Source organism: Schistocerca serialis, chromosome 8, assembly GCF_023864345.2.
Source record: "Schistocerca serialis cubense isolate TAMUIC-IGC-003099 chromosome 8, iqSchSeri2.2, whole genome shotgun sequence".
Classification (NCBI taxonomy): Eukaryota; Metazoa; Arthropoda; class Insecta; order Orthoptera; family Acrididae; genus Schistocerca; species Schistocerca serialis.
This window is the reverse complement of record NC_064645.1, coordinates 443,258,738-443,284,685: the sequence shown is the minus strand read 5'-3', so window position 1 is coordinate 443,284,685 and position 25,948 is coordinate 443,258,738. Positions and strand designations below refer to the sequence as shown.

General features: G+C 37.8%; 1 protein-coding gene across 1 annotated transcript in view; it reads left to right on the top strand.

Annotated features, from left to right (window-relative positions):
- Positions 1-1,593: 1,593 nt before the first annotated feature.
- The window catches only part of LOC126416795 (lymphoid-specific helicase-like), a gene marked incomplete in the record, with an annotated part of 155,008 nt that continues 130,653 nt past the window's right edge, over positions 1,594-25,948 (top strand). The window contains 2 exon segments of the mRNA XM_050084665.1: positions 1,594-1,826; positions 1,919-1,985. Coding sequence (XP_049940622.1) covers positions 1,952-1,985 — 34 coding nt within the window.

Sequence of the window (25,948 nt, the reverse complement as noted above, 5' to 3'; positions counted from 1 at the left end):
AGACGTTTAATTACAGTTTTATTGCGACAATAGACACTGAGGAAAGTAGTAGCTGTCTATTGTTAACGAATTTTGCGTTATAAAGAAAACTTGAATAGAAGTTTTTGTGTTCATGTCACACAAAATACAAAGTTTTTTCAAGGTGAAGTTCTGCCAGGATGCTAATATTCAGTTGTGTGACATGAACGGACATTACAGTAAGTATTAGAAGCAAAGAAAATTTAAATTTGGCACTATTTCCTCCTAATAAAGCTCTTTTAGCGGACGGAGAAAATACCTGTAATCTCCTTCGGCGGCCATCTTGCAATTTTGCATATGCACTTGGTTGTTCCGTCAGTATTTTTGGATTATGGACGGCAGTACTGCATGAGTCATTTTGGCTTTTATTCAGGATGTTCGTAAAAAAGCCCGGTCCACACGCAACGATCTGTCTGCGCAGACATCGGCGCAGATGTCTGTACATGCAAAAGATCGCTGCAAATGTGATGTGTTCACACGACACAAACCCCGATCTATTACCCGCCCGCCATCTGTCGGTGTAGAAAAGAAATACAGTGGCAAGCGACTACGCTCCCCGTAAACGTCAAAAATTTAATTCAGTTATTTTGAAATATAGAAATGGAGGAAGTTCTGTCGTGGTCTGTGTTCGCAACTTGTGTTGCAAAAAACATTCAGACCAACCGCAGGAAACAGAGAAAGTGGTCAAAATGGTATAGACAGTGGCTGCTAACCTAACGACTGGCGAAATTATTTGCTTATGAGAAAAAATACTTGTATAGAGAAGGGCAATTTCTCCTCATGAACGGCTGGCGGTAACATTAAGATTCCTAGCAACAGGAAGGAGCTACAAGGATTTGGAATTTTCAACTGCAATATCGAAACAAGAGTTGAGTGAAATAATACCCGCAATTTTTCAATTAGAGCATTGTATGCTGCTGTCTTTTTGTCTCAGTCACTATATTCTTTACTTTAATCTTCCACAGACATGGGTGGTTTCTATATATTTCAATGAATTCACTTACAAACTCCCGAGAACACTGACGAGTATCAGCCATTTTAATGCCCTGTGCGCACAAATACAAACACTAGACTGAGCAAACAGCTGTTTCGCGCCAGATTTGCGGCGATCTCCTGTCCACACGCTCCAACTTGTCTGCGCAGATGTGGTTTGAACCCACAGATTTGAGAGGTTTCGCTCAAACCTCCAACTCCAATTGCAGGTTTGCACACACCTTAGTTTGGTGCAAATCTCTGTCCACACGCAACGATCTGTCTGCGCAGATGTGATGTGCGCAGACATTTGCGCAGACAGATCGTTGCGTGTGGACGGGCCTTAACTCTCTTTTTTGATGGTTTGTGTGAATGTCCCAATTTGAAATGCTTTGTGAAATTTGCTGAATTTCCGTTCGTTCTAAATGTGTATCGAGTATCGGTTGTCATTCTAGTGGGAATGGAAATATTCAGTGAATTAACATTTCAAATCTCAAACATGTGGTTGCAAACTTTTGAGAACTGCAAGGATGTTCGAACGATTTTGGAGGAATCGATAAGAAGAGCTTTATGGTGACTTTAGCTTTTAAAGCTAATCTTTGGAAACATGTGCGCGAAAGTTTGGCGCGTCGTACATTTGTAGTTTATATTTTAGTTGGAAGAACAAAGAACGCAGTTTGGCATAACATTGAAGCAAATTGACAGCTGACATTGTGTTAACGTTTTAAGCTTTGTGTGTTAAGTGTTGTATCCATAATTAGTATTTTACTGTGGAGAACACAAAAGTTTTGTCTTTAGTGAAGTTCGGGAAGCTTTGAAGTTTGCAGGATACAGAAGTAAGCAATAAGAAGGTGAAACTAATTTTTATAGGATTGACTTAACAGTTACAAAATTCCATTGTTTTGTAATGTTGTCTGAATGATTGCAGGACGCAGATTTGTTGGTGCCAATACAATTAGCAATGGATTTAACAGCTGTTGACGCAAGTAATATTGGTAATTATCTCCCATTTATTATTGCAGTTGGTAATGTACTGTAGTACTAGCACATTCTTTGTATCTCCTCCGTCGTTTTCTCCATTACTCACATGATTTTAAATTTTACAACCACCTGTATTTTTGCCTTGATATTAACTGCACAGGTACTGTCTTTATAAAATCTTACACTAGACAATGCTGTTTAATGCGAAAGGTTGTTTCGAGTAGTTCTAACTAGCGACCATCCAGCAATTGTCAGGACGTGGTGAGCTGTATAGTATGGTTGGTGAACAGATATCTTTACCAGTTTGCAAATGATGTTTCTTCTGTTTCGAGAGTGTTGAATTATTTAATGATGCATCAACATATGGTAATATTCTACTGAGGCTGTATATTTGTGAGACCTTATGGGCACATTAATGAATTGCTACGTTTGCGAAATCTGTAGGGGAGGGTGGTGAGTTTAACTGTTGTTGCTGTCCAGTAGGAGGGAAAGAAAGATTTTTCACGGAATTAACTTTTATTTTGGTAAGTGAATCCAATTATTTTTACATATTAATTCTGTAAGAAATAATGCTGGTAACTATTTCCTATATAAGTTCATACTTTAAGGCGTAAAGTATAACTGAAAATAAATGCTAATTGTACATTAGGGAGCATTCAGAAGCAATTTTGTTTACTTGTGTCTTATGGGGAGACTTGATCCTCAAGAACTTGGTGAGACTTGTCCAGGGATCAAGTGTCCCTGTTCAAATGTTTCCCAAACATTTGTTTTCCTGGTATCACATTATTGTAAAACATACAAACCCCAACAAATGATGATATATAGACATTTTATTGTAATATAATGCTTTGAAATATACAATATGGGTGAAAATGAAACTTAGGTTCAATAAATTAAAACAAAAAGTATCATAATTCTGCTTTATATTGCATAACTATGGGTCTTACATATAAAAGGAAAGAGGGAGTCAAAGCTAGGAAAAAAAATTGACTCTAGAAATATGGAACTTGCAGTAATGGCGTGTCTTGGGGGCAAAAAGTTTCCGAGGAGCATCGAAAGAATTTAAAGTCCCACTAATGACCTTAAAACGTTATGTTAGGAAGCAGTTAAGTCAAGATACTGAAATTTCTTATTCTTCTACATACAACAAGTCTCAGGTGTTTTCAACTGAGGAGGAAATTTCTTTATGTGAATACTTGAAAACGGCAAGCAAATTACACCATGGCCTGAGTGCAAAAAGTGTGCTTGCATTTGCATATCAATCTTCTTCTGAAAATAAAAAGAAAATTCCTGAAAATTGGAAGAAAGAGGGCAAAGCTGGAAATGACTGGTTCCGAGATTTCATGAGAAGGCACCCTGAACTTTCTCTTCGTACACCAGAAGGAACCAGTATAAGCAGAGGACGCAGCTTTAATAAACACAATGTTAGACAGTTTTTTGATAATCTTCGCCAGATTATCACTAGGGAAGTTCTTGGGCCAGAATCTATTTGGAACATAGATGAAACGGGTCTTACTACAGTTCACAAACCAGGAAAAATTGTGGGTGTAAGAGGAGAGAAACAGGTAGGAAAAGTGACTTCTGCCGAGTGACTTCTGCCGAGAGAGGTGAACTTGTGACAGCATGTTGTGCAATAAATACTATAGGAGGCCACATCCCACCTTTCGTGATCTTTCCACGTGTGAACTGGTAGGATAGGGTGCTGCATGGAGCTCCTCCTGGAACCAGTGGTTTGACTCATTCCAGCGGTTGGATGACAGCTGATTATTTTGTTTTATTTTTAAAACATTTTCATAAATATGTAAAATGCAGTGCGCAACACAAAGCACTTATCATGGACAATCTTGATAGTCATAGTAGTTTGGAATCCTTACATTTTGAAAAAGAAAATGGAATTACTCTTTTGACAATTCCTCCCCATACATCCCATAAAATGCAGCCCCTTGATAAGTCAGTGTATGGTCCACTGAAGGCATATTACAATTCTGCTGCAGGAGAATGGATGACAGCGCATCCAGGGAAATCTATCTGTATCTATGGTATCTCCGATATTTTTGGTAGAGCTTTTTCTAAAGCTTTTACACCCAGCTACGTGATTAGTGGTTTTCGGGTTTCAGGCATATGGCTGTGGAAGTCTGTGATTCTTCAAAAGAGTTTGTTTCAGTATCAACACCTTCATCTTCCGGAATTAGACCTAGCCCTATTGGATACAGAACGTTTGAAGATATCAGACCACACCCTAAGGCAGCAGCTCACACTACAACTAGACGAGGAAGGAAACAAGCATGTACTGCAATCCTAACAAACACACCGGTAAAAGAAGAGTAACAAATATAACTAAAAATAAATGAGACTTTTGTTACAAGTGCACGTAGAGTTGCAAGCCTCTTACAGTATTTCATTTCTGTTACTGACAGCTTAGGGTTTTCAGGTTCGTTGAACAGTGCAGTGGAGTATGAGATCAGTCTTTATAAATAACCTCAGTAAAATGGAAATTACACTCATCCATCATAAAATCCTTAAAATCTACGTATTCTAGTATAATATGTTTTCCTGTCTTGGTATTCTGTATTCTGACTTTTTCCTGTATTTTGTTCTGGTACATTCTGATTGATTTGGTTATACTACCTCACTTTATATATTGTATCTCTTGTCTATTTACTATTTATAAAACTATTGTAATATTGTGCGTATAACTCCTGCATATAATTTTGTTTATATTTTGTAATTTGATGTTGTCTATTGCTTCTGTAAGATTATTATTATTATTATTATTATTATTATTATTATTATTATTATTATAACATATAATGAAGTTAATGAAAGAGTGCTCATGTGAGTTGAGTTCTTTGTTCAGCTATTTTGTGTAATTAATCTCATCAGCGGAACATTTCCAGACTGCCTAAAATATGCTGATATTAAGACTGTTTACATAAAAAGGGGGGGGGGCGGGTAAAGAGATACTATCAACAAATTTCACTTTTTCTGGCTTTCTCAAAAATGTTGGAAAAGGTTGGGTTCAAGTGTGTCCTTAAGCATCTGACTGCAAGTAATATATTGTCCAAGTCACAGTTTGAATTTCTTACTTAATTCATTAGACAATAGATTAGAGGCTACTGGCATTTTCTGGTGACCTGTCATAAGCTTTTGACTGTGTGACCCACACCATTCTCTTACGTAAATTAGAATGTTACAGTCGCCAGCAGTGCTGCAAAATTGTTTGTCTTAACAAAGGGTGTAGTTACGATGTACTTGTACAGTAAGCAGTTAGTCTTAATCTGATTGGGAATTAATTACATGTGGTGGTCCTCAAGGTTCCATATTGTGTCCATTGCTTTTTCTTGTGTACATTAATGACCTCTCATCTGTTACATTGCCAGATGCTAAATTTGTTTTGTTTGCAGATGATGCAAACACTGCAGTAAGTTGCAAGTCAAGTACAAATTTAGAAATAGGGGCTAATCAAATTTTCATTGACATTAATAAATGGTTTAAAGCTAATTCACTCTCATTAAACTTTGAAAAGACCCACTATATGCTGTTCAGAACCTGTAAGAGATTTTCCTCCAGCGTGTGTAACACATGAAGACAAGCAGATTGAAGAGGTTGATAGTGTCAAATTTCTGCGATTACAACTCGATTATAAATTCAGTTGGGAAGGGCATACCACAGAATTGCTTAAGCACGTAAACATTTCTGTATTTGCAGTGAGAATGATGTCAGATGTAGGAGATATAAATATAATAAAAAACTTGTATACATCGCTCACTTTCATTCTGTTATGTCATACAGGATCATATTTTGGGGCAACTTATCAAACCGAACATAAGTTTTTAGTGGCAAAAGCGTGTAATGAGAATCATTTGTGGTGTACGTTCGAGAACATCCTGCGGAAACCTGTTCAAGGAACTTTGTACTCTTAACTACAACTTCTCGGTATATTTATTCCTTTATGAAATTTGTTGCGAGTAATATCTCTATTTACTGCCAGTAGCTCGATATATAGTATCAATACTACGAATAAGAATCTACATAAAGACCTAAAATCACTTACCTTGGTCCAAAAAGGGGTCCAATATTCAGGAACACACATTTTCAATAAATTGCCAGCAACCATTAAAAACTTGGATTCAGATAATAGGCAACTCCTTCTACTCTATAGATGAATATCTTAACAGAGACTGTTGAGCAAGCTTTAGTAAAAATGCCTGTCTGATTTCAGTTTTGACAGCACTTTGTCACAGCAGTCAAGATTAGGTATTTTGTTATGGCTGCATAACAATGTTTCATTCTGATAGTGTATTCATTCTGTAAATATTAGCTTTTCCAGTTTACTGTATTGTATTCGCCTAGTTTGACGGTCTCCTAACAAATGATCATTGTAGTAAGTATTACTTTAGATGTTTTATTATACTTTCTGACGTTTTCTACACCCACGAGAATTGTCTCATCTTTTGGGTCTATTGTACAAGAACTGGACCTAATCTAATCTAATCAATTAATAGTAAACTTATTACAGACATCTGCATGTGTTGAAATGCATATGACAATTCTTAGACTATTGTAGCCATGTATCATTAAACATAGATGTTAAGAGCACATCTGTGCAAATCATATTACTGCACTGAAGATTTTCCCGAGTCAGATTTTATGTTAAACATAATTTGTTAGGAATAATACATACATCTATTGCTTCTAATATTATGTATGACTTCATAAGTTTAGTAGGTGCTATCCCCAGTTTGAATGAAATGGTGAACAGATGTTCCTGTGAAATACAACTCAAAACTTTGAATTTTGAGTTCAAAATACAGAAAACCAAAAGTTTTAGAAATGTCTGTGTGTTAACTACAAAGTTGAGTCTAATAGTTTTGTGAGTTGGAATAGTTGGATTATGTAAAACATTTTTCTCGGCATTTTATTAATATAGGAAGTGTCTTTTATGTTTTTTGTACTACTTATTGGCAAAGTTGGGATGAAAAAATCAGTCCTAACAATTTTTCAACCATTTTTTTGGCTTCAGTTTGTGAAACATGGTTTGTTTGAAGAATGCTCCAATAAAATTTTTGTTATGGCTGCTGGCAGGATATTGAAAATATGATCCTTAGTAATGGGTATCTTTCAGTACCAAAGTTGTGTTCTGCCTCTCAGAACATTGCCATTCAATATATGAGGAAATGTGTGAAAGTGGAGTGGAATGAACATGCCTGAAGCTAACGTTTTGGCTTGGTGTGATTATAGTGCATTTAAGATTAGTTGCGACTTCTGGCAGTTGAGTATACAGTGAATGGTGATAGTGTCGGTGCCAGTGGGTGCTGAACGTTGACCTGTCAAGCTTGCTTGACTGCCTGAACAGACAGCCGACCTAACTGCAATCTTATCAAACGATCGTAAAGAAATTATTCACGAATGAGCTCTGATTCTTGCACATGTTATACCTTCATTCGTTAGCTTTATGATGAACTGCCTATCATTTCGTTGATGGTCATAGTTAATGTGATATTTCAATGTTAGGGAAAGTACAGTAACAAATTCTTGGTTATTAGTGAAAAATATGAGTAGCCACGAATTTGCATCTGGTGTGTTAGATTATATGTAGCTGCATATGAAATTTAGATAATATATTGAACTGTTCTTTAAAATTGGAAGGATATCGCTGTCCGTCTCCAATGTCAAGAAAATGGAATGTATGTAAAGCACTCCATCATGAACAAGCACACCAGTGAAAAAGCCAGTATAAAATATTAGTAAATCCCTTGTATCTCATAAATGGTTTCTGATACCAAGATTTTGGCAGATGATACCACTCAAAGAGGAGAGTATTTTGCCGAATAAGAGATATGGGTCATTCCATGCCAAGTGGTCTAGAGGCTCCCACATGACCCTGATGGATTTTGATGAAATTTTGTATGAACATTCACACATGTTCTCAATGTACACTGGTAAAGTTTCAGTTTCAGAAATTCAATACTTTCGGAGATACAGTCACTTGTTTAAGACCATAGCACAGCTTTCTATAGTGCTTCCTTGAATTTTCAGAAACTTTGAGATATCTCTGTAAGTATTTGCATGAAAGAAATAAAATTTGGCCATCTTATACAACTTTTAGAGCTCTTTAAAGTAAAATATTAAGAAAAGGATTTCTAAGCAATTTTCATATAGATAATTTGAAGCAAAGTTGGGCGAAAAAATAGCTGTTTAAAAAAAAAATGCGTACTTTAGTTTTTTGAATCTCCAAAAGTAATTGTGGGATGTACGTGAAACTTTGCACACCATAACTCACCAACACGAGGTCTTAGAATATAAAATTTCATTCTCCTATTGCTTTCCATTATTTCACAAATCTAGGGTGAAGTTGCCGATTTTTCAAAAAGTGCTAAAAATGGGTATGTTTGTTCAAATTTTTCAAAAAAGTGTTTTCTCCAAACTCTTCTGAACTATGGTCATTAGAAAGAGCATATTCTAAACTATCTAGAAAAGTGGATTTGGTTTTGCAATGCAAGCATATAAGGCCCTAAAAAGTAGCATCATCAAAGAGGCGCACTGGAAGTTTGAACACATTTTTCTGGCACTCAAATTATACCTGAAATATTTTATTTTGCCTTATACATGTTTATTAATGTCTGAAATAAGAAGTCCTGATGAATAGGACCTAGCTTAAGTCCGAATAGCATAAGAATAAAAATAGAAACAATGTTATTTCTTAATTGTCACCCCCCTCCCCCCCCACCCCAACTCTCTCTCTCTCTCTCTCTCTCTCTCTCTCTCTCTCTCTCTCTCTCTCTCTCTCTCTCTCGAGTTCGACACTTTTTGACACACACACACACACACACACACACACACACACACACACACACACACACACACACACACAAAATTATTATTAAGAATGAATGTAAATCGTAAAATTGATTTGCATAATCATCTAATTATTAGTGGCCTGTTTAATGAACAACACCAGCTTACTGATGGAAAAGAAGTGTATAAATGAGTTGCTATGGTCCATGGTGGCTTAACCACTGCCAGTTTCATTTCACCAGAGAAAACCAGTATTCCCATTGCTGTAGGTGCCACGCCCGATAGCTTAGCAACAACAGCCACGGGTGGGTTTCTTTACCACAGGATCCCAAGCCTGATAAGGTTTTTTTTACACAGGTTGATAAGCCTGAGTAAAATTATGTAAGTGCCCTGTGTAAAATTAGAAGGCACTCTTGGGTACCTTAAGATTGTTTCCTCTAACCTATTTCAATTTTTGATATGCTACATTAATTTTCTGATGAATATCAAGAGGAATGGTGTATTGCCGGCCAGACGAATTTACTGATGGAGCAGGAATAACTGCAATAATGTGGTGTTCCAGAACCCAGCACTTGTCACTTCTTGGTGACCAATAAAATGAATTTGCTGGAACATGTGGGTGCATAAAGTTTATTAATGCATCCCTTTGCTCTGTGGAGCTCTCACAGATATTCCCAATCCACCACATGTTTTCATAGATGCATGCAACACATTGTCCTGGTTGGAGAGCAGACATTAATATGCCTCTTTCATTACTGTGACCCATTTTAGCTAGAAAAGATGAACAATCATTTGAAACTCTGCTGACCTGAATTGTTGTTTCATCAATAGGTAAAAAGCGATGATTTTCTCTAGTGCCTGCTACAGTTTGTCCAAGTTTAAACCTCTCTTCTTGTGACACAATATTTTTTTCAATTTCATCTTTACTGACGAAAACAAATTTAATTCCATTAATGCTTTCAGAGCAGAAGTGAAAGATATCTAGGGGAGTAAGAATTTGTCCATTAAGTGGCCGTTGCAAGCTTGCTCTTGCTGCTAACCGCTTTGTTGTACCTCCAATCCCATCACAAGGTGATTTCCCGTGACTAGTAGCAAAAAAATTCCATTAGACTGTCATTCCAAAATCACTCTTATTATAGCACAAATTTACGAAATTCTTGAAATTTTTATATTGAGCACTGGAGCCATCACTGAATTAATGAATGTGGGATATCTGTGCAAACCGTGCTTTTATATATTTGATGAGCTCCTTAATAAAAACGTGAACTGTAATAGTGTCATGCCGCAAACAATCACTGATAATGCAAAAACTTAAAGATTCTACTTTCTCATTTTGACAAAAGTAGATAATAAATGAAAGAATTGTTGCTTGACTATTGTCCCAGTGGAAGCCTTGCATAGCATCCTGAATGATAAAAGAATAATTTTCTGCAAAATCCATTAGGACAACAAGCTCTTCGTCTTTCAGATGACATTTAAGGCCTTTAAGATGCAAGCTTTGATGCTTGGCAATGTAATGATGGCATGACAGACTCCATATTTTATTTTTTACATTGTCAATACATTCATCCACTACCATTTGCTTCGTGTCCAGTGTGGCCCGATCAGTATGTATCCATTGCTTAAACACAATAACTTCCTGTGGCTCATGATCTAGGAAATAGCTGGCAATTTCAGATGTTATAGCTTTGGGCCCAGGACACCTTTCACAGCGATATGTAGCGTGCACTGTTTAGAGTTCAAACTGCAAACTGCCTGCTGAGAATCTCCTTATAATTTTCACGTATACCAACTCCGCTAAACATAAGCTTAACATTTTGGTGAATTGCACAGATGCAAACTGCATGCATTCCAACTGATCCTATTGTTACACACCATTTGGGTCTAAGTTCACAAAACTTTGAAAACCCTATTTCTGGACCATTTATATTCTTCTAGATAACATACTTTGCAAAGTAACAATCTTTTCTGCATGTATGTCTTTCTATCTAAAAGTCTAACTGAAATACTATCTTTTTTTCCAGGGCACACCCCACTACACTCATCATCTTCAAAAAAATTTCGCACTCTACTAGCAACTTCTGCTGGTAATTTCCTTCTTTGCCTATTTTTGGGAAGAGCCAGAATGCCCTTCTCTGTCTTAAGCTTCCGAGCATTCTTCACCGTTCTTTCGGACACACTGAACTGAGCTGCTGTTTGTCTGACTGTCCAACTTACAGGTGCCAAGGTTAAAATTTGCATCTGTTCTTTATGAATTGCATTCTGCATCTTGGCTTCCAGTTCAGTCAGCAAATGTGCATAGTCGGCAGTTTCCACATTCCTTAATATCACTAGCATCTTCAATTCGTCGGTTTACTCCCACTGCATTTACAATTCTGTTTTTAATCACATTTTGAGCCTTTTGAATTTTCTTCTTCACATATTGGGGCTTATCTCTGTAGCTTACTGTTCTCTTCAGGGGTGAAATACCGATAGACAATAAGCTACTATTTAATTCTTCTTTTGGTGTAAAGTCCTCATCAGAATGTGATGATGAGGCTGATAAAGCTTCGTCTAAGTGTTTATTTAAGGTAGTCCTGCAAGCCGGACAAATTTTCTGACCTGGCTTTATGTTATTAACAAGCAGCTTCTTCAACATATTAGAAGCCTTATTAGCTGTTTCAGTATCAAGAGTGCGAATTCCTGCCTTAACATTAGATTCACCTTCCCAAAGGGATTGAAGCATTTTTTTTGTAACCTCTCATATTGTGTCAATAACAGGGCTGTAGGCAAACTTGAGGGGTATTGTCCAGCTTTGCATCAGAACGTCGGACCAACAACTCTTTTTCCTCATCACTAAAATCTGCAAACCATTTTAAAGCAACTTTTTTGGCAAAGAAAGTGACATGGCATTTTGTTCCACTATTTCCTTGCCCAATTGAGCAGAAAGGTATGCTGTTCCCTTCTGCATCTATCTCTAATCAGTAACTAAATAATGTATTTGGCCTCTAAGTGCACATTATAATCTGCTTAAATTTCAGACAAATTGCTACTGAATGAAATTATACACAATGTATAACACCAACGAAAAAATCTAATAAGAGATATATGCTATAAAAGACACAATCAAAACATTTGATGGTCTTATGAATCACTTAACAAGCCACACTCAGTCAAGAGAACCCACTCACTATGCTGCAGACACACCACTGAAATACTGATTGTTCAAACAAGGCTCACAATAATGAAACAATCTGATTGTTGAAGTAATTGTTGCCATTATATTTTCTATAAACAGTGAATGTTGTGAATTTTCTCTGTGAAACTAGTGGTTACGTATTTACCAAGGTAGTAGGCTACATTTAAGTGTGATTAAATACAAAATTAAAACTCTTAGATGTTTAACCGACCAATTTCACATGTTTCCCTAATAACTTTAAGACAAAAATTCACAGGTTACAACACCTAGGTATTAACATCTCTGCAATATTGATTGATAAATTTACATCACTTGATGCATGATTCAAGCAAACCGATTCTTTTTTGGAAAAATGTTTTATACAACTGAATCCAAAAATTAGGTCTCCATTTTTCACCTGTAAATATTTACAATTTTGAGGAGTACAAAAAATATGAAGCTACTATTCAATGAATACTCTCTCTCTCTCTCTCTCTCTCTCTCTCTCTCTCTCTCTCTCTCTCTCTCTCTCTCTCTCTCTCTCTCTCTCTCTCTCTTTTACTAATGAGAAGAGTTTTATGCAGATGAACACTTACGATTGTCTATTTACCAGATCTTTTTATTTCAATTATTCAAGGCACTAATAAACATTTATTAGGCATAATAAAAGGTTTCAGGTATAATTTGAGTGCCAGAAAAAATGTGTTCAAACTTCCAGTGCGCCTCATTGATGATGCTACTTTTTAGGGCCTTATATGCTTGCATTGCAAAACCAAATCCACTTTTCTAGATAGTTTAGCATATGCTCTTTCTAATGACCATTGTTCAGAAGAGTTTGGAGAAAACACTTTTTTGAAAAATTTGAATAAACATACCCATTTTTAGCACTTTTTGAAAAATCTGCAACTTCGTCCTAGATTTGTGAAATAATGGAAAGCAATAGGAGAATGAAATTTTATATTCTAAGACCTTGTGTTGGTGAGTTATGGTGTGCAAAGTTTCATGTACATCCCACAATTACTTTTGGAGATTTAAAAAACTAAAGTTCGCATTTTTTTTTAAACAGCTATTTTTTCGTCCAACTTTGCTTCAAATTATCTATATGAAAATTGCTCAGAAATCCTTTTCTTAATATTTTACTTTAAAGAGCTCTAAAAGTTGTATAAGATGGCCAAATTTTATTTCTTTCATGCAAATACTTACAGAGATATCTCAAAGTTTCTGAAAATTCAAGGAAGCACTATAGAAAGCTGTGCTATGGTCTTAAACAAGTGACTGTATCTCCGAAAGTATTGAATTTCTGAAACTGAAACTTTACCAGTGTACATTGAGAACATGTGCGAATGTTCATACAAAATTTCATCAATATCCATGATGGTCATGTGGGAACATTTCTCGATATTAGACCACTTGACACGGAATTGCCCATATGTGAAACTTCCATATCTGCCGCGATACTCAACAGTTTTTTAGATAAAATAATGTAACATTTTAGGACCATTAGTAGCTGGTGAAACAAGATTTGCCGTGGGTTTTGCAACAGTACAAGTGAAGAAGTTAAAAGTTTGTTTTAATCTTGAGAATGGGCTTTCTCATAACTATTGACCTATCCTGCTCTCAGTTGTTAGTTTAATGACACTGTTTTAGAATCCTGTTAAAATTTCAGCTGCATTAAATGGTAGTGCACAGCTCTGCTGTGTTCAGACATGGCACAAGTGAATACTTATTACTCAAAACTTATCATACTCCTTCGTGAATACATGTCTCCTTAGCCACATTACTCTTAACCTAGGCTCATATATTCTCAGTAAGATTTAAATGAGTATGATATGGAGGAAACCTGATTTAACTATGCCCTTTAGCACTGGCCAGTTCATTTACCTGGCAGAGTGGAATTTTTGGCTTGTGCAGAAGTTCCATTAACTCTGCCTTACACAAGTTGTGTTCACCTTTATCAAACGGAACATTTCTTTGCCGTCCAGAGTTGCTGAGCGGTTCTAGGCGCTACAGTCTGAAACCGCATGACCGCTACGGTCGCGGGTTTGCCCCGGGCATGGATGTGTGTGATGTACTTGGGTTAGTTAAGTTTAAGTAGTTCTAAGTTATAGGGGATACATTTGAACCATTTCTGAACATTTCTTTGTACCCAAAGCAAAATATTCACTTTCCTTCATGCGTTGTTGAAGCTTTATGCATCACATCAGAGTGGAACGGTGCATTGTCCATTACTATTGGGGTCATTCCATATCAATTCAACCAGTTTGAGAAAATGTTCCAGCTGATAGTCTCAGATTTGGCTGAAATTTAGCACTCCAATGCTACCAAGTGTGGTACACTCATGTACAAAATTTTAAAGTTTCCCTGTCAATTAGTTCCAGAATTATGGCTTGTGAAAGAAGGTGGCGTGACCCAGAAATTGCTACCCGCATCTGGCAATCTATCTTCAGACCCAACTTCAGGTCTTCAATAACTTTGGAACTATTCCACAGAGTCCAGTGAATATTTTACAACCCAGTAACATCCACTTAGAGAACACACTCTATGAATCAAAACACCAACATATTTCTGAGGGAAAATAAAAAATTCCAAAATGTGATTAAAAAAAAGTAATACGTTAAAAGGTACATATTGTAGGTGCCCTCTATGCCAAATATAATTCGCTCAAAAAGGGTATAAACTTTTTTTTGTGGTAAGCTTAATGGGGCCTAAACACACACAGAACTCATCATACCCATATGTCACACAGACAGTTACATGCAGATGAAAATACAAAAATTTGAAAAATTACCTGAAAAACATGGATTTTTCTAAGTGTGGTAGCACAAAAGGGACAAGTGATATCGAAGCCAAATTTCAAACACTCAATAAGTAGACCATAATATAATATGTGGCACAGTTTCAAATTGTTATCGCAAGGCATTTGTGTACAATAAAAGTTGACAGATATGTATTTGGTTACGTTTCTTTTAACACGATTTAGCAAGTAATAGTGATGATGCAGACAGCTTGTTTCAGATAAAGCTGCAGCAATTGTTGGGAACCATTAGGCAACAAAAGTTAAACAATGGTAGTTTTCAGGGACAGAATAAGTCATTGCTAGGCAGGAACAACAGAGGAAACAAGCAACAATTACGGGTTACTCATGTTTTTAAGATACTAGTTCAGACTGGTCAGTACTGTTGTGGAAAGTCAGTATGGAGGCGGAAGAGTGTACTAGTGGTGCTTTTGTTCAAACAAGTTGCAGTATTGGTAGAGCACAAGCATCTGAATGTCATAAAATAACATATGGAACAAAATGTGGCATTCGCTTTGTATTGTATGATCTGGATGAATCGGACCAAGATTTGTTGCTATGGAGATCCGGGATACACCCTGTGGGCACAAGAAGTACAGTTCCAGGAAACTTCAGTGTTTATCATCATATGAAAGTGTTTCTGGATAAGTATTCTCTCCTACAAAGAAGTTGTTTTGATCCGTTTTTGATTCATAAGAAGACAGTGAAGTGTAGCCTCCGAGAAATTGATATAAGATCAGTATTGAAAGTGAATCAGTGCATGGGACTTAACATGAAACCAGGAGAAAAGTTATGTTCAAGGTGTGTTACAATGCTAAAAAATGAAGAATAATCCGATAATTTACATGACAGTGACGAAGAGTATCAGCCACCTACAACCACAGCAGATGAGCAATTAAACACTTCCGTGACTGCTCTTGGTTCGTCTCCCATGAAGACACACAAAGTTGGGGAAAGAGACAGGTCCAGCTATGGTAGAAGAAAACTACAAGAAGCTCAAATGGAATTAAAGCACAAAATAGCTGACACACTAATGGTGGAAGAGGAAGAACTATCTGCTCAAAAGGAACAGAAATCATTCCAGAAGTGCTCTGATTTGGACAAAATTGTGCATGATTTGAAACAAAAATGTGCCATATGCACACGCCAGAAAAAAGTAGCTATTCTTACCCTTGTACGTTCCAGCTGGTCTATTGACTACACTGCAAAGGAATTCAATGTTTCTACATATATGGTAAAGCAAGCTAGGAAAATAAAAGCAATCCAAGGAATGCTTCCACAATTTCAGTAGGCTCAGGGTAAGCAGTTAAGTTCAGAAATAAAGGTGCTAGTGTCGGAGTTTTATGAAAATAATGACTGGAAAAAAAGACTGTGTAACGGTGAAAATGGGAAATGTATGTGTACATGTGCAAAAAAAGACTGTTGCTGTGCAACATATCAGAACTATATGTAGAATTCAAGGAAAAGTATCCCAATACCAAAGTAGGTTTATCATCTTTTTTCAATCTTCGGCCAAAATGGGTTGTGCTTGTAAGTGCAAGGGGCACACACAATGTTTGTGTATGAGAGACCCATCAAAATGCAAAGCTGAGGTTTGCTGCTATAAAGGATTCTGATCTGGATTACAAAGGTGCAATTAAGCTGCTAGTGTGTGACATACCAGTGCGTGATACACAGGTGTGAAAAGTGTCCTGGTAAGGCAAATCTTGCAGAACACATGAATAACAAACTGTATGGTGAACTCCTTATGGATGACGGATGAACTTGTTTCTTATAAACAATGGACACACATGGATCGCACAAGTCTTGAAACGAAGCAAAGTACAGTGGCAGATTTTGTTGAAATGTGTTGTCAAAAAATGGACAAACTGACCACACACAGTAACAGCACAATCGGCTTATCTCCAGTTTTGTAAGGATAATTTGAAACAAGATGAAATTATAGTAATACTAGACTCTTCTGAAAATTATGCATTTATAGTTCAAGGTGCCATCCAAGGATATCATTGGGACAACAGTCAAGCAACTCTCCAGCCATTTGCGATTTACTATAGTGGTTAATCAGGTGACGTCATGAACCTGTGCGTTTTTAGTGACTGTTTAATTCATGATGCCATTGCAGTTCATGCCTACATTCACACTGTCATGCCATATGTGAAAAACAAGCTGCCTTTCATACATTTTGTGAAATACTTCAGTGATGGGGCAACTAGTCAGTACAAAAACTGTAAAAATCTCAAAATTTATGCATGCATTACCGTGATTTTCAGATTCACGCAGAATGGAATTTTTTCACAACAAGTCATGGTAAAAATGTATGTGGTGGTATTGGTGCTACCATGCATGGCATCACGAGCTAGTCTGCAGCACCCTACCTCTTCAATTATTTACCTGGGTACAGAAAAATATCTCTGGCATACAATCAGTCTATGTTTTGAAAGATGAGGTGAAATCAGCTGAAGAGTTGCTAAAAGCAGACTAGAATACGTTAAAACTGTTGCAGGCACAAGGAGCAATCATCACTTCTCTCCAGCAGACTCTGACAATGTGCAGTTGAGCAGACTGTCCGGTTATAACTATAGGTTCATGCACAACATGTGTCTTCACAGTGTGTCTGGCTCAGGATTCAGAAGCAAAAGCAGCAACATACAACCAGGTTGCTATGTTATTGCTGTTTATGATGACAAATGGTACTTAGGATGTGTTGCAGAGCGCTGTGAAGCAGAAGGTGATGTATTTGTGAACTTCATGACACCAGCAGGACCAACAAGATCATTTCATTGGTCACGTTTGGCAGACAGGTGTTGGATTCCTTTTGAATGTATTCTTATGACAGTTACAGTTCCTACCACAGTGTCAGGAAGTCAGTACAATTTGCCACTCAGTGTACAGAGTACAGTAGCTAAAGTGTGTTAGAACTTTTGTTCGAAGCACAATCGACTGGTTTTTAGCAGTTAAGGTGCGGTAAACATTAATGATAGGTTGTGTGAATCTGTCAATACGTTTTTGTTGCTTGGTGATTAAACAGTTGTGGGAGAGGATAAGAAGAGGCAGAACAGTTTACAATATGTTTTTACAAAATTGTGTTGTGGAACAATGGCCACATCACCAAGTACATCTGTCAACTTCCATTGTACACAAATATCTTGCAATAACATGCGGAAATTTTGAGATATATACCATTATGGTTGGAGAGCTGCATCAAACCAGTCTCAGGACTGAGAACCACAACAACAACAACATCATTATGGTCTACTTATGCAATGTGTGAAATTTGGCTTGGATACCACTTGTCCCTTTTGTGCTACCACACTTCGGAAATCCATGTTTTTCAGGTAATTTCTCAAATTTTTTGTATTTTCGTGTGCATGTATCTCAGTTTTGTGACTGGTATGGGTATGATGAGTTCGGTGTGTGTTTAGGCCACATTAAGCTTACAAAAAAAAAATTTATACCCTTTTTGAGTGAATTATATTTGGCACAGAGGGCACCTACAATAAGTACCTTTCAACGTATTACATTTTTTAAATCACATTTTGGAATTTTTTTATTTTCCCTCGGAAATATGTTGTTGGTGTTTTGATTCATGGAGTGTGTTCTCTAAATAGATGTTACTGGGTTGTAAAAATTTCACTGGACTCTGCGGAATAGTACCAAAGTTATTAAGACCTGAAGTTGGGTCTGAAGATAGATTGCCAGATGCAGGTTGCAATTTCCGGGTCACGCCACCTTCTTTCACAACTCATAACAATTCTGGAACTAATACTTTGTACACGAGTGTTCCACACGTGTTAGAATTAGTGTACTGAATTTCAGTCAAATCTGAGTCTATGAGCTGGAGACCCTGGTTGAACTGACATGGAATGACCCATCGTCGAATTCGGAGGAACATTATTTAGCACAAAATTATCTTCACACCCAGTGAACATGTTCTTGGACGACCACTTTTATTGCGAATCTCATGTTCAGACATGCTCCACTGTCCTTGTTAATGTGACACCAACATAAAACGCTGATTCAATACGTGATTACTGCAGAACACTTATTAGCACCAGAAAATATCACCTTACAATGAGAGCTAATGTACGTAGGTGCAGCTATGCACGGCGCGACCTGTTAGTGTGGCAACCAGGGTGCTTTACCAACCGAACTGCTGGTGGCGTGTTTGGGAAAGCTGGCTCGCCATTGGTGTTACCTGGGTGACGCTGTCATGTGCCCTCTGGTGAGCCAAATGTCAAAGAGTCGCTACTCATTTTAAACACAGTATAGTTGTCTTATTACTGCCCACTGATACATAGCATAAGCACGCAGTCTGGGTTTGTCTTTGACAAAATTTGTTTGTAGCCTAATACACTTTACATAAGAGACTGCCTTGATGCCACACAACTACATTAGTGCTCTGTGCAGTTTCTACGTATCTACTCCACAATCTATGACTGTATGTGCTGAAAGATGCTTCTTATAACATTCTCAATTTTTCTCATTTCTTGTTCGATTTTTGAATAGTGCGCATAAAGAATGCATTAATAGGCTTCCATGTAAGTTTAGATTTTTCTGAGTTAATGTGATGTGGTCATTTCATGCGAAATGTGTGGGAGGAAGCAAAAATACTGTTACTCTTCTTGGAATTAAGCTCTCAGAATTTCTACAACAAACCTCTATGATGCACAGTGCCTCTCTAATAGTGTCTGCCACCTACCTTGTTGGAGATTCATTTATTTGATAATTCTACAACAAGTACTGTAAATCTCATTGTGGAGAGCCTTAAAGGATGCGGGAAGAGTCAAGCCACTGCATGATACTTCTGTCTCTTGTGTCAGGAACTTTGGTCTTCTGTGAGCTGCAATTACTCCCTCTACTTTCTCTACATCCCTTCATGAAGGAGACCCAGCTTCCAGGGATTTGGAATGAGCCAAATTATACGTTAAGTGTTAGAAGAACCCATTGCAGGCTCATGTTAACACAAGTACATTAACTAACAAAATGCTAGCACATGACTGAGAATCACAAGGTCTCTGAAGAGGTAGCAGTGTTATGGGCTTGCATTAATATTATTTCTGCACACCTCTGTAGAATAAATATTACATTTGCATTAGCTGCATATCTTGTGACGGTTATGCTGTAAAACAGTACTATCTTGAAAGACACAAATACTCCTAACTTCAAGTCATAGCAAGAGACTTCTGAATGCAAAGTCACATTTTTTTTTTATTTGTCCATTTGCTGGTGTCATCTCAGTTTCTTAGCCACTTTGGTTCTTAGGAATTTCCTAATGAAAATTTTCGCAGTGTATGCTCATTTCTCTCTGTGTGGTCTCTGTAATAAGTAATAATTTGTTTGGGATTGTGTCATACAAGTTTTTATAAGATTGAGTTAATCAATTTAATGTTGTAACCCTGTGCCACTGCTGTCTTGAGTGTCTGAGGAGTGGTTGTGTTTAATTCCTGTATCAGTATCCTTGTGTGAGCGGGAACATTACAGTTTATGGTAAATCTGTAGTAAGTAAAGTCGACGCAATACTGAACCTTGTGGGCTACCACATTTGTTTCCAACTCCTAATATAGCTTTTCCCTTGCTTTATTTGAAGTGTAATTAGATGTTGATCAGAAACGTCTGATTAGTGCCTTTAATTTTAAACGATAGTGAAGAATATACTGTGCAGTGTGATGACTGTGTGGAATGATCTCGGTCTACTTACCGCCTTCTCTTTTCCCTTCCATATTTCAGGAGCACATCACCAGTGAAGAGACGGGAGGGGACTCATATCTCATTATTCAGAAACATTACCCATAAATACTTGGGTAACTTAGGAGATACTTAATTGATGAAAGGATATAAAAATGCAGTAAATGAAGCAGGCTTCAGGCAGTACAAACATCTCAAGTATGAGACTGACAGGAAAAGTGAAATGGATAAGCAGGAATGGCTAGAGAACATATGTAAGGATTTAGAAGTGTTGTGTAAGATGTCATACGGAATGGTAAGGAGAGGTGGGCAGGCAAGTTGTTCGGCAGCGGGCATCATAGGAAAGCCAGGCAGGAGCAGAAATGATTAGCAAACAAGATAACACAGTAAACAAAATATTTACTTAACTTATATTTCTCCTAGCATATGAAGACTTATTACAAATAATGCAGCAAGAAATAGTTCAGCTATCACTATATCAACAAAGATGAGGCTCTCTGAACTAAAGCACGAACTATGGTGTCGGAGCCGTGACTAGGCGGCATCTGCATAGCGCCACGTAGCGAAGTGACTCTGTGAGTAGGCTGCGTGTCTGCCGCCGGCCATCCTATTTGCAGCGGCAGGGGGAGCTCGTAGTCTAAGAGCCACTGGAGGCATGGCTCAGTGGGAATGCTCCATTGGGTCCGCTGGATCCTGCACGGTCGCTATTGGTGTCTGATGGAAACTTGCCAGCTTTGATGCCCGTGATGTGGTACAGGTATGTGATACCACAAGAAGTATATTTCACTAGTAGAAAGATACACAGGCTACAGGACAACTACAGACCTTCAGAGAAAAGAGAAGCAGCTGTATGAATAGCAAGAGCTCAGGTAGAAAACTGTTCCTAAGCAAAGAAGGGAAAGATGAAAGGCGTATATAGAGGATCTATATGAGGGAGATGTACTTAATGGAAATATTATAGAAATGGAAGAGGACGTAGACGAAGATAGGTGGGAGATGTGATGATGCCAGAAGAATTTAACAGAGCACTGAAAGACCTATGCCAAAACAAGGACCCCGGGAAGAGATAACATCACATCAGAACTATTGACAGCCTTGGGAGAACCAGCCTTTATAAAACTCTTCCATCAGGTGTGCAAGATATGAGACGGGTGAAAATACCCTCTTACTTCAAGAATATAACAATCTACATCTACATCCATACTCCGCAAGCCACCTGACTGTGTGTGGCGGAGGGTACTTTGAGTACCTCTATCGGTTCTCCCTTCTATTCCAGTCTCGTATTGTTCGTGGAAAGAAGGATTGTCGGTATGCCTCTGTGTGGGCTCTAATCTCTCTGATTTTATCCTCATGGTCTCTTGTCGAGATATACGTAGGAGGGAGCAATATACTGCTTGACTCCTCGGTGAAGGTATGTTCTCAAAACTTCAACAAAAGCCCGTACGGAGCTACTGAGTGTCTCTCCTGCAGAGTCTTCCACTGGAGTTTATCTATCATCTCCGTAACACTTTCGCGATTACTAAATGATCCTGTAACGAAGCGCGCTGCTCTCTGTTGGATCTTCTCTCTCTCTTCTATCAACCCTATCTGGTACGGATCCCACACTGCTGAGCAATATTCAAGCAGTGGGCGAACAAGCGTACTGTAACCTACTTCCTTTGTTTTCGGGTTTTCGGATTGCATTTCCTTAGGATTCTTCCAATGAATCTGTCTGGCATCTGCTTTACTGACAATCAACTTTATATGATCATTCCATTTTAAATCACTCCTAATGCGTACTCCCAGATAATTTATGGAATTAACTGCTTCCAGTTGCTGACCTGCTATATTGTAGCTAAATGATAAGGGATCTTTCTTTCTATGTATTCGCAGCACATTACACTTATCTACATTGAGATTCAATTACCATTCCCTGCACAATGCATCAATTCGCTGTAGATCCTCCTGCATTTCAGTACAATTTTCCATTGTTACAACCTCGCGATATAGCACGGCATCATCCGCAAAAAGTCTCAGTGAACTTCCGATGTCATCCACAAGGTCATTTATGTATAATGTGAATAGTAATGGTCCTACGACACTCCCCTGCGGCAAACCTGAAATCACTCTTGCTTCGGAAGACTTCTCTACATTGAGAATGACATGCTGTGTTCTGTTATCTAGGAACTCTTCAATCCAATCACACAATTGATTGTCCATATGCTCTTACTTTGTTCATTAAACGACTGTGGGGAACTGTATTGAACGCCTTACGGATGTCAAGAAACACGGCGTCTACCTGGGAACCCGTGTCTATGGCCCTCTGAGTCTCGTGGACGAATAGTGCGAGCTGGGTTTCACACAATCGTCTTCTTCGAAACCCATGCTGATTGCTACAGAGTAGATTTCTAGTCTCCAGAAAAATCATAATTCTCGAACATAATACATGTTCCACAACTCTACAACTGATAGACGTTAGAGATATAGGTCTATAGTTCTCCACATCTGTTCGACGTCCCTTCTTGAAAACGGGGATGACCTGTGCCCTTTTCCAATCCTTTGGAACGCTATGCTCTTCTAGAGGCCTACGGTACACTGCTGCAAGAAGGGGGGGCAAGTTCCTTCGCGTACTCTGTGTAAAATCGAACTGGTATCCCATCAGGTCCAGCGGCCATCCCTCTTTTGAGCGATTTTAATTGTTTCTCTATCCCTCTGTCGTATATTTTGATATCTACCATTTTGTCATCTGTGCGACAATCTAGAGAAGGAACTACAGTGCAGTCTTCCTCTGTGAAACAGCTTTGGAAAAAGACATTTAGTATTTCAGCCTTTAGTCTGTCATCCTCTGTTTCAGTACCATTTTGGTCACAGAGTGTCTGGACATTTTGTTTTAATCCACCTACCACTTTGACGTAAGACCAAAATTTCTTAGAATTTTCTGCCTAGTCACTACATAGAACTTTACTTTCGATTTCATTGAACGCCTCTCGCATAGCACTCCACACACTACATTTCGCTTTGTGTAATTTTTGTTTGTCTGCAAGGCTTTGGCTATGTTTATGTTGGCTGTGAAGTTCCCTTGGCTTCCGCAGCAGTTTTCTAACTCGGTTGTTGTACCACGGTGGCTCTTTTCCATCTCTCACGATCTTGCTTGGCACATACTCATCTAACACATATTGTACGATGGTTTTGAACTTTGTCCACTGATCCTCAACACTATCTGTACTTGAGACAAAACTTTTGTGTTGAGCCATCAGGTACTCTGAAATCTGCTTTTCGTCACTTTTGCTAAACAGAAAAATCTTCCTACCTTTTTTAATATTTCTATTTATGGCTGAAATCATTGATGCAGTAACTGCTTTATGATTGCTGATTCCCTTTTCTGCGTTAACTGTTTCAAATAGTTCGGGTCTGTTTGCCACCAGAAGATCTAATATGTTATCGCCACGAGTTGGTTCTCTGTTTAACTGCTCAAGGTAGTTTTCAGATAAAGCACTTAAAAAATTTTCACTGGATTCTTTGTCCCTGCCACCCGTTATGAATGTTTGTGTCTCCCAGTCTATATCTGGCAAATTCTAATTTCAAAGAAATTAGTTGCTAACAAATGTGAACATTTATGAACTAACAGTTTAATAAGTCATTGTTGCAAAATACTAACCCGAATTATGTACAGAAGAATAAAAAAAAAAAAAAAAAAAAAAGGGTAGAAGCTTACCTTGGGGAAGATCAGTTTGGATTAGAGAGAAATGTAGGAACAAACGAGGCAGTACTGAAATTATGACTTCTCTTAGAAGGTACGTTAAGAGAAGGCAAACCAAGGATTACACTATTTATAGATGTAGAGAAAACTTTTGAAAATGTTGACTGGAATGCTCTTCGAAATTCTGAAGGTAATAGGGTATGACACAGAGAATGAAATGTTATTTACAACTTATATTGAAACCAGGTGGCAATTTCAAGAGTCAAGGGGCGTAAAAGGGAAGCAGTGGTTCAGAAGGGCATGAGACAGGGTTGTAGTCTATACCCAATGTTATACAGTATGTACAATGAGCAAGCAGCAAAGGAGAGCAAAGCAAAATTTGGAGTAGGAATTAGAGTCCAGAGAAAAGAAGTAAAAACTTCGTTGTTTGCAGTGACAACGTAATTCTGTCAGAGGCAGCAGAAGAGTTGGAAGGGCAGCGGAACAGAATGGACAGTGTCTTGAAAGGTGGATATGAGATGAATAGCAACAAAAGAAAAAAAGGATAATGAATGTAGCCAGATTAAATCAGATGATGCTGAAGGAGTTAGATTAGGAAACAAGACACTAAAAGTAGTAGATGTATTTTGCTATTTGAGAAGGGACATAACTTTTGATGGCTGAAGTAGAGAGGATATAAAATGTTGAGTGGCAATGGCAAGAAAAGCGTTTCTGAAGAAGAGTTTTGTTAACATTGAATATAGGAAGTCTTTTTGAAAATATTTTTGAGGAGTGTAGTTACAAGTGGAAGTGAAATATGAGTGATAAACAGTCTAGACAAGAAGAGAATAGAAGCCTCTGAAATGTGGTACTACAGGAGAATGCTGAAGGTTAAACAAGTAGATCACATAGCTAATGAAGAGATACCAAATAGAATTGGGAAGCAAAGAATTTTTTTGTCATAACTTGACTAAAAGAAGGGATCGGTCGATAGTAAACATTCTCGGACTTCAAGGGGTCATCAATTTAGTGCTGAAGGGGGGGGGGGGGGGGGGGAGATAAGAATTGTAGAGGGGAGGCCAAGAGATGAAAACAGTAAACAGATTCAGAAGTATGTAGGTAGCAATAGTTACTTGGAGATGAAGAGACTTCCACAGGGTAAAGTAGCATGGAAAGGTCCCTCAGACCAGTCTTCGGATTGAAGCCACAACAATAAGAAGTTCCGCCTGAAATGTGCAATTTGTAGCAGATCAACTTGCCGTGATGTCACTCCTAACACAAATACAAATCGAAGCAAAAGACCTCAAATAAGGTGTGTAAATGAGTAATTTTTAATTCCAAATGGAGAGATCCTGAAATCTGTGTCATATCGGAAGGCACTTCCGTGCAGAGAGATAAGTGATATTGAAGTGTGGAGCGCATGATGTTTGTGTAAGTGTAGCAGCAGAGAGCGGGAAAATAGTTTGTATTGCCAACCCTTTTGCTGCAGACAACAATCAGGTTCATTTGCCTACGCTGCATCGTATTATACGTTCAGATCTATGAGGAAAATAATAAATTTCAAAACTAGTTTTGATCTGTCATCTATGAGTAAGAAATCTTATGTCAGTGTTCATGACATTGTGTCTGCTGCCTCAGCATCATGTCAGAAGACGAGAACAGTTGACGCAGCTTTGTGAAGATGTTGAGTAAAATTTTTCTCAAAGACGATTATCTCTGCCAGAAGATCATTGTAACTGATTGCAATATTTGCCATATTATTGCAATTTTGGACAGTATTATAAGTAAAAATGTAATACTTAACAAAATTAACTTCAAAATATGGCTGAACTAGTTATACTTCCTTGATGTAGAATTTTTCGGTATGTTCTCATATTTTTTGCTG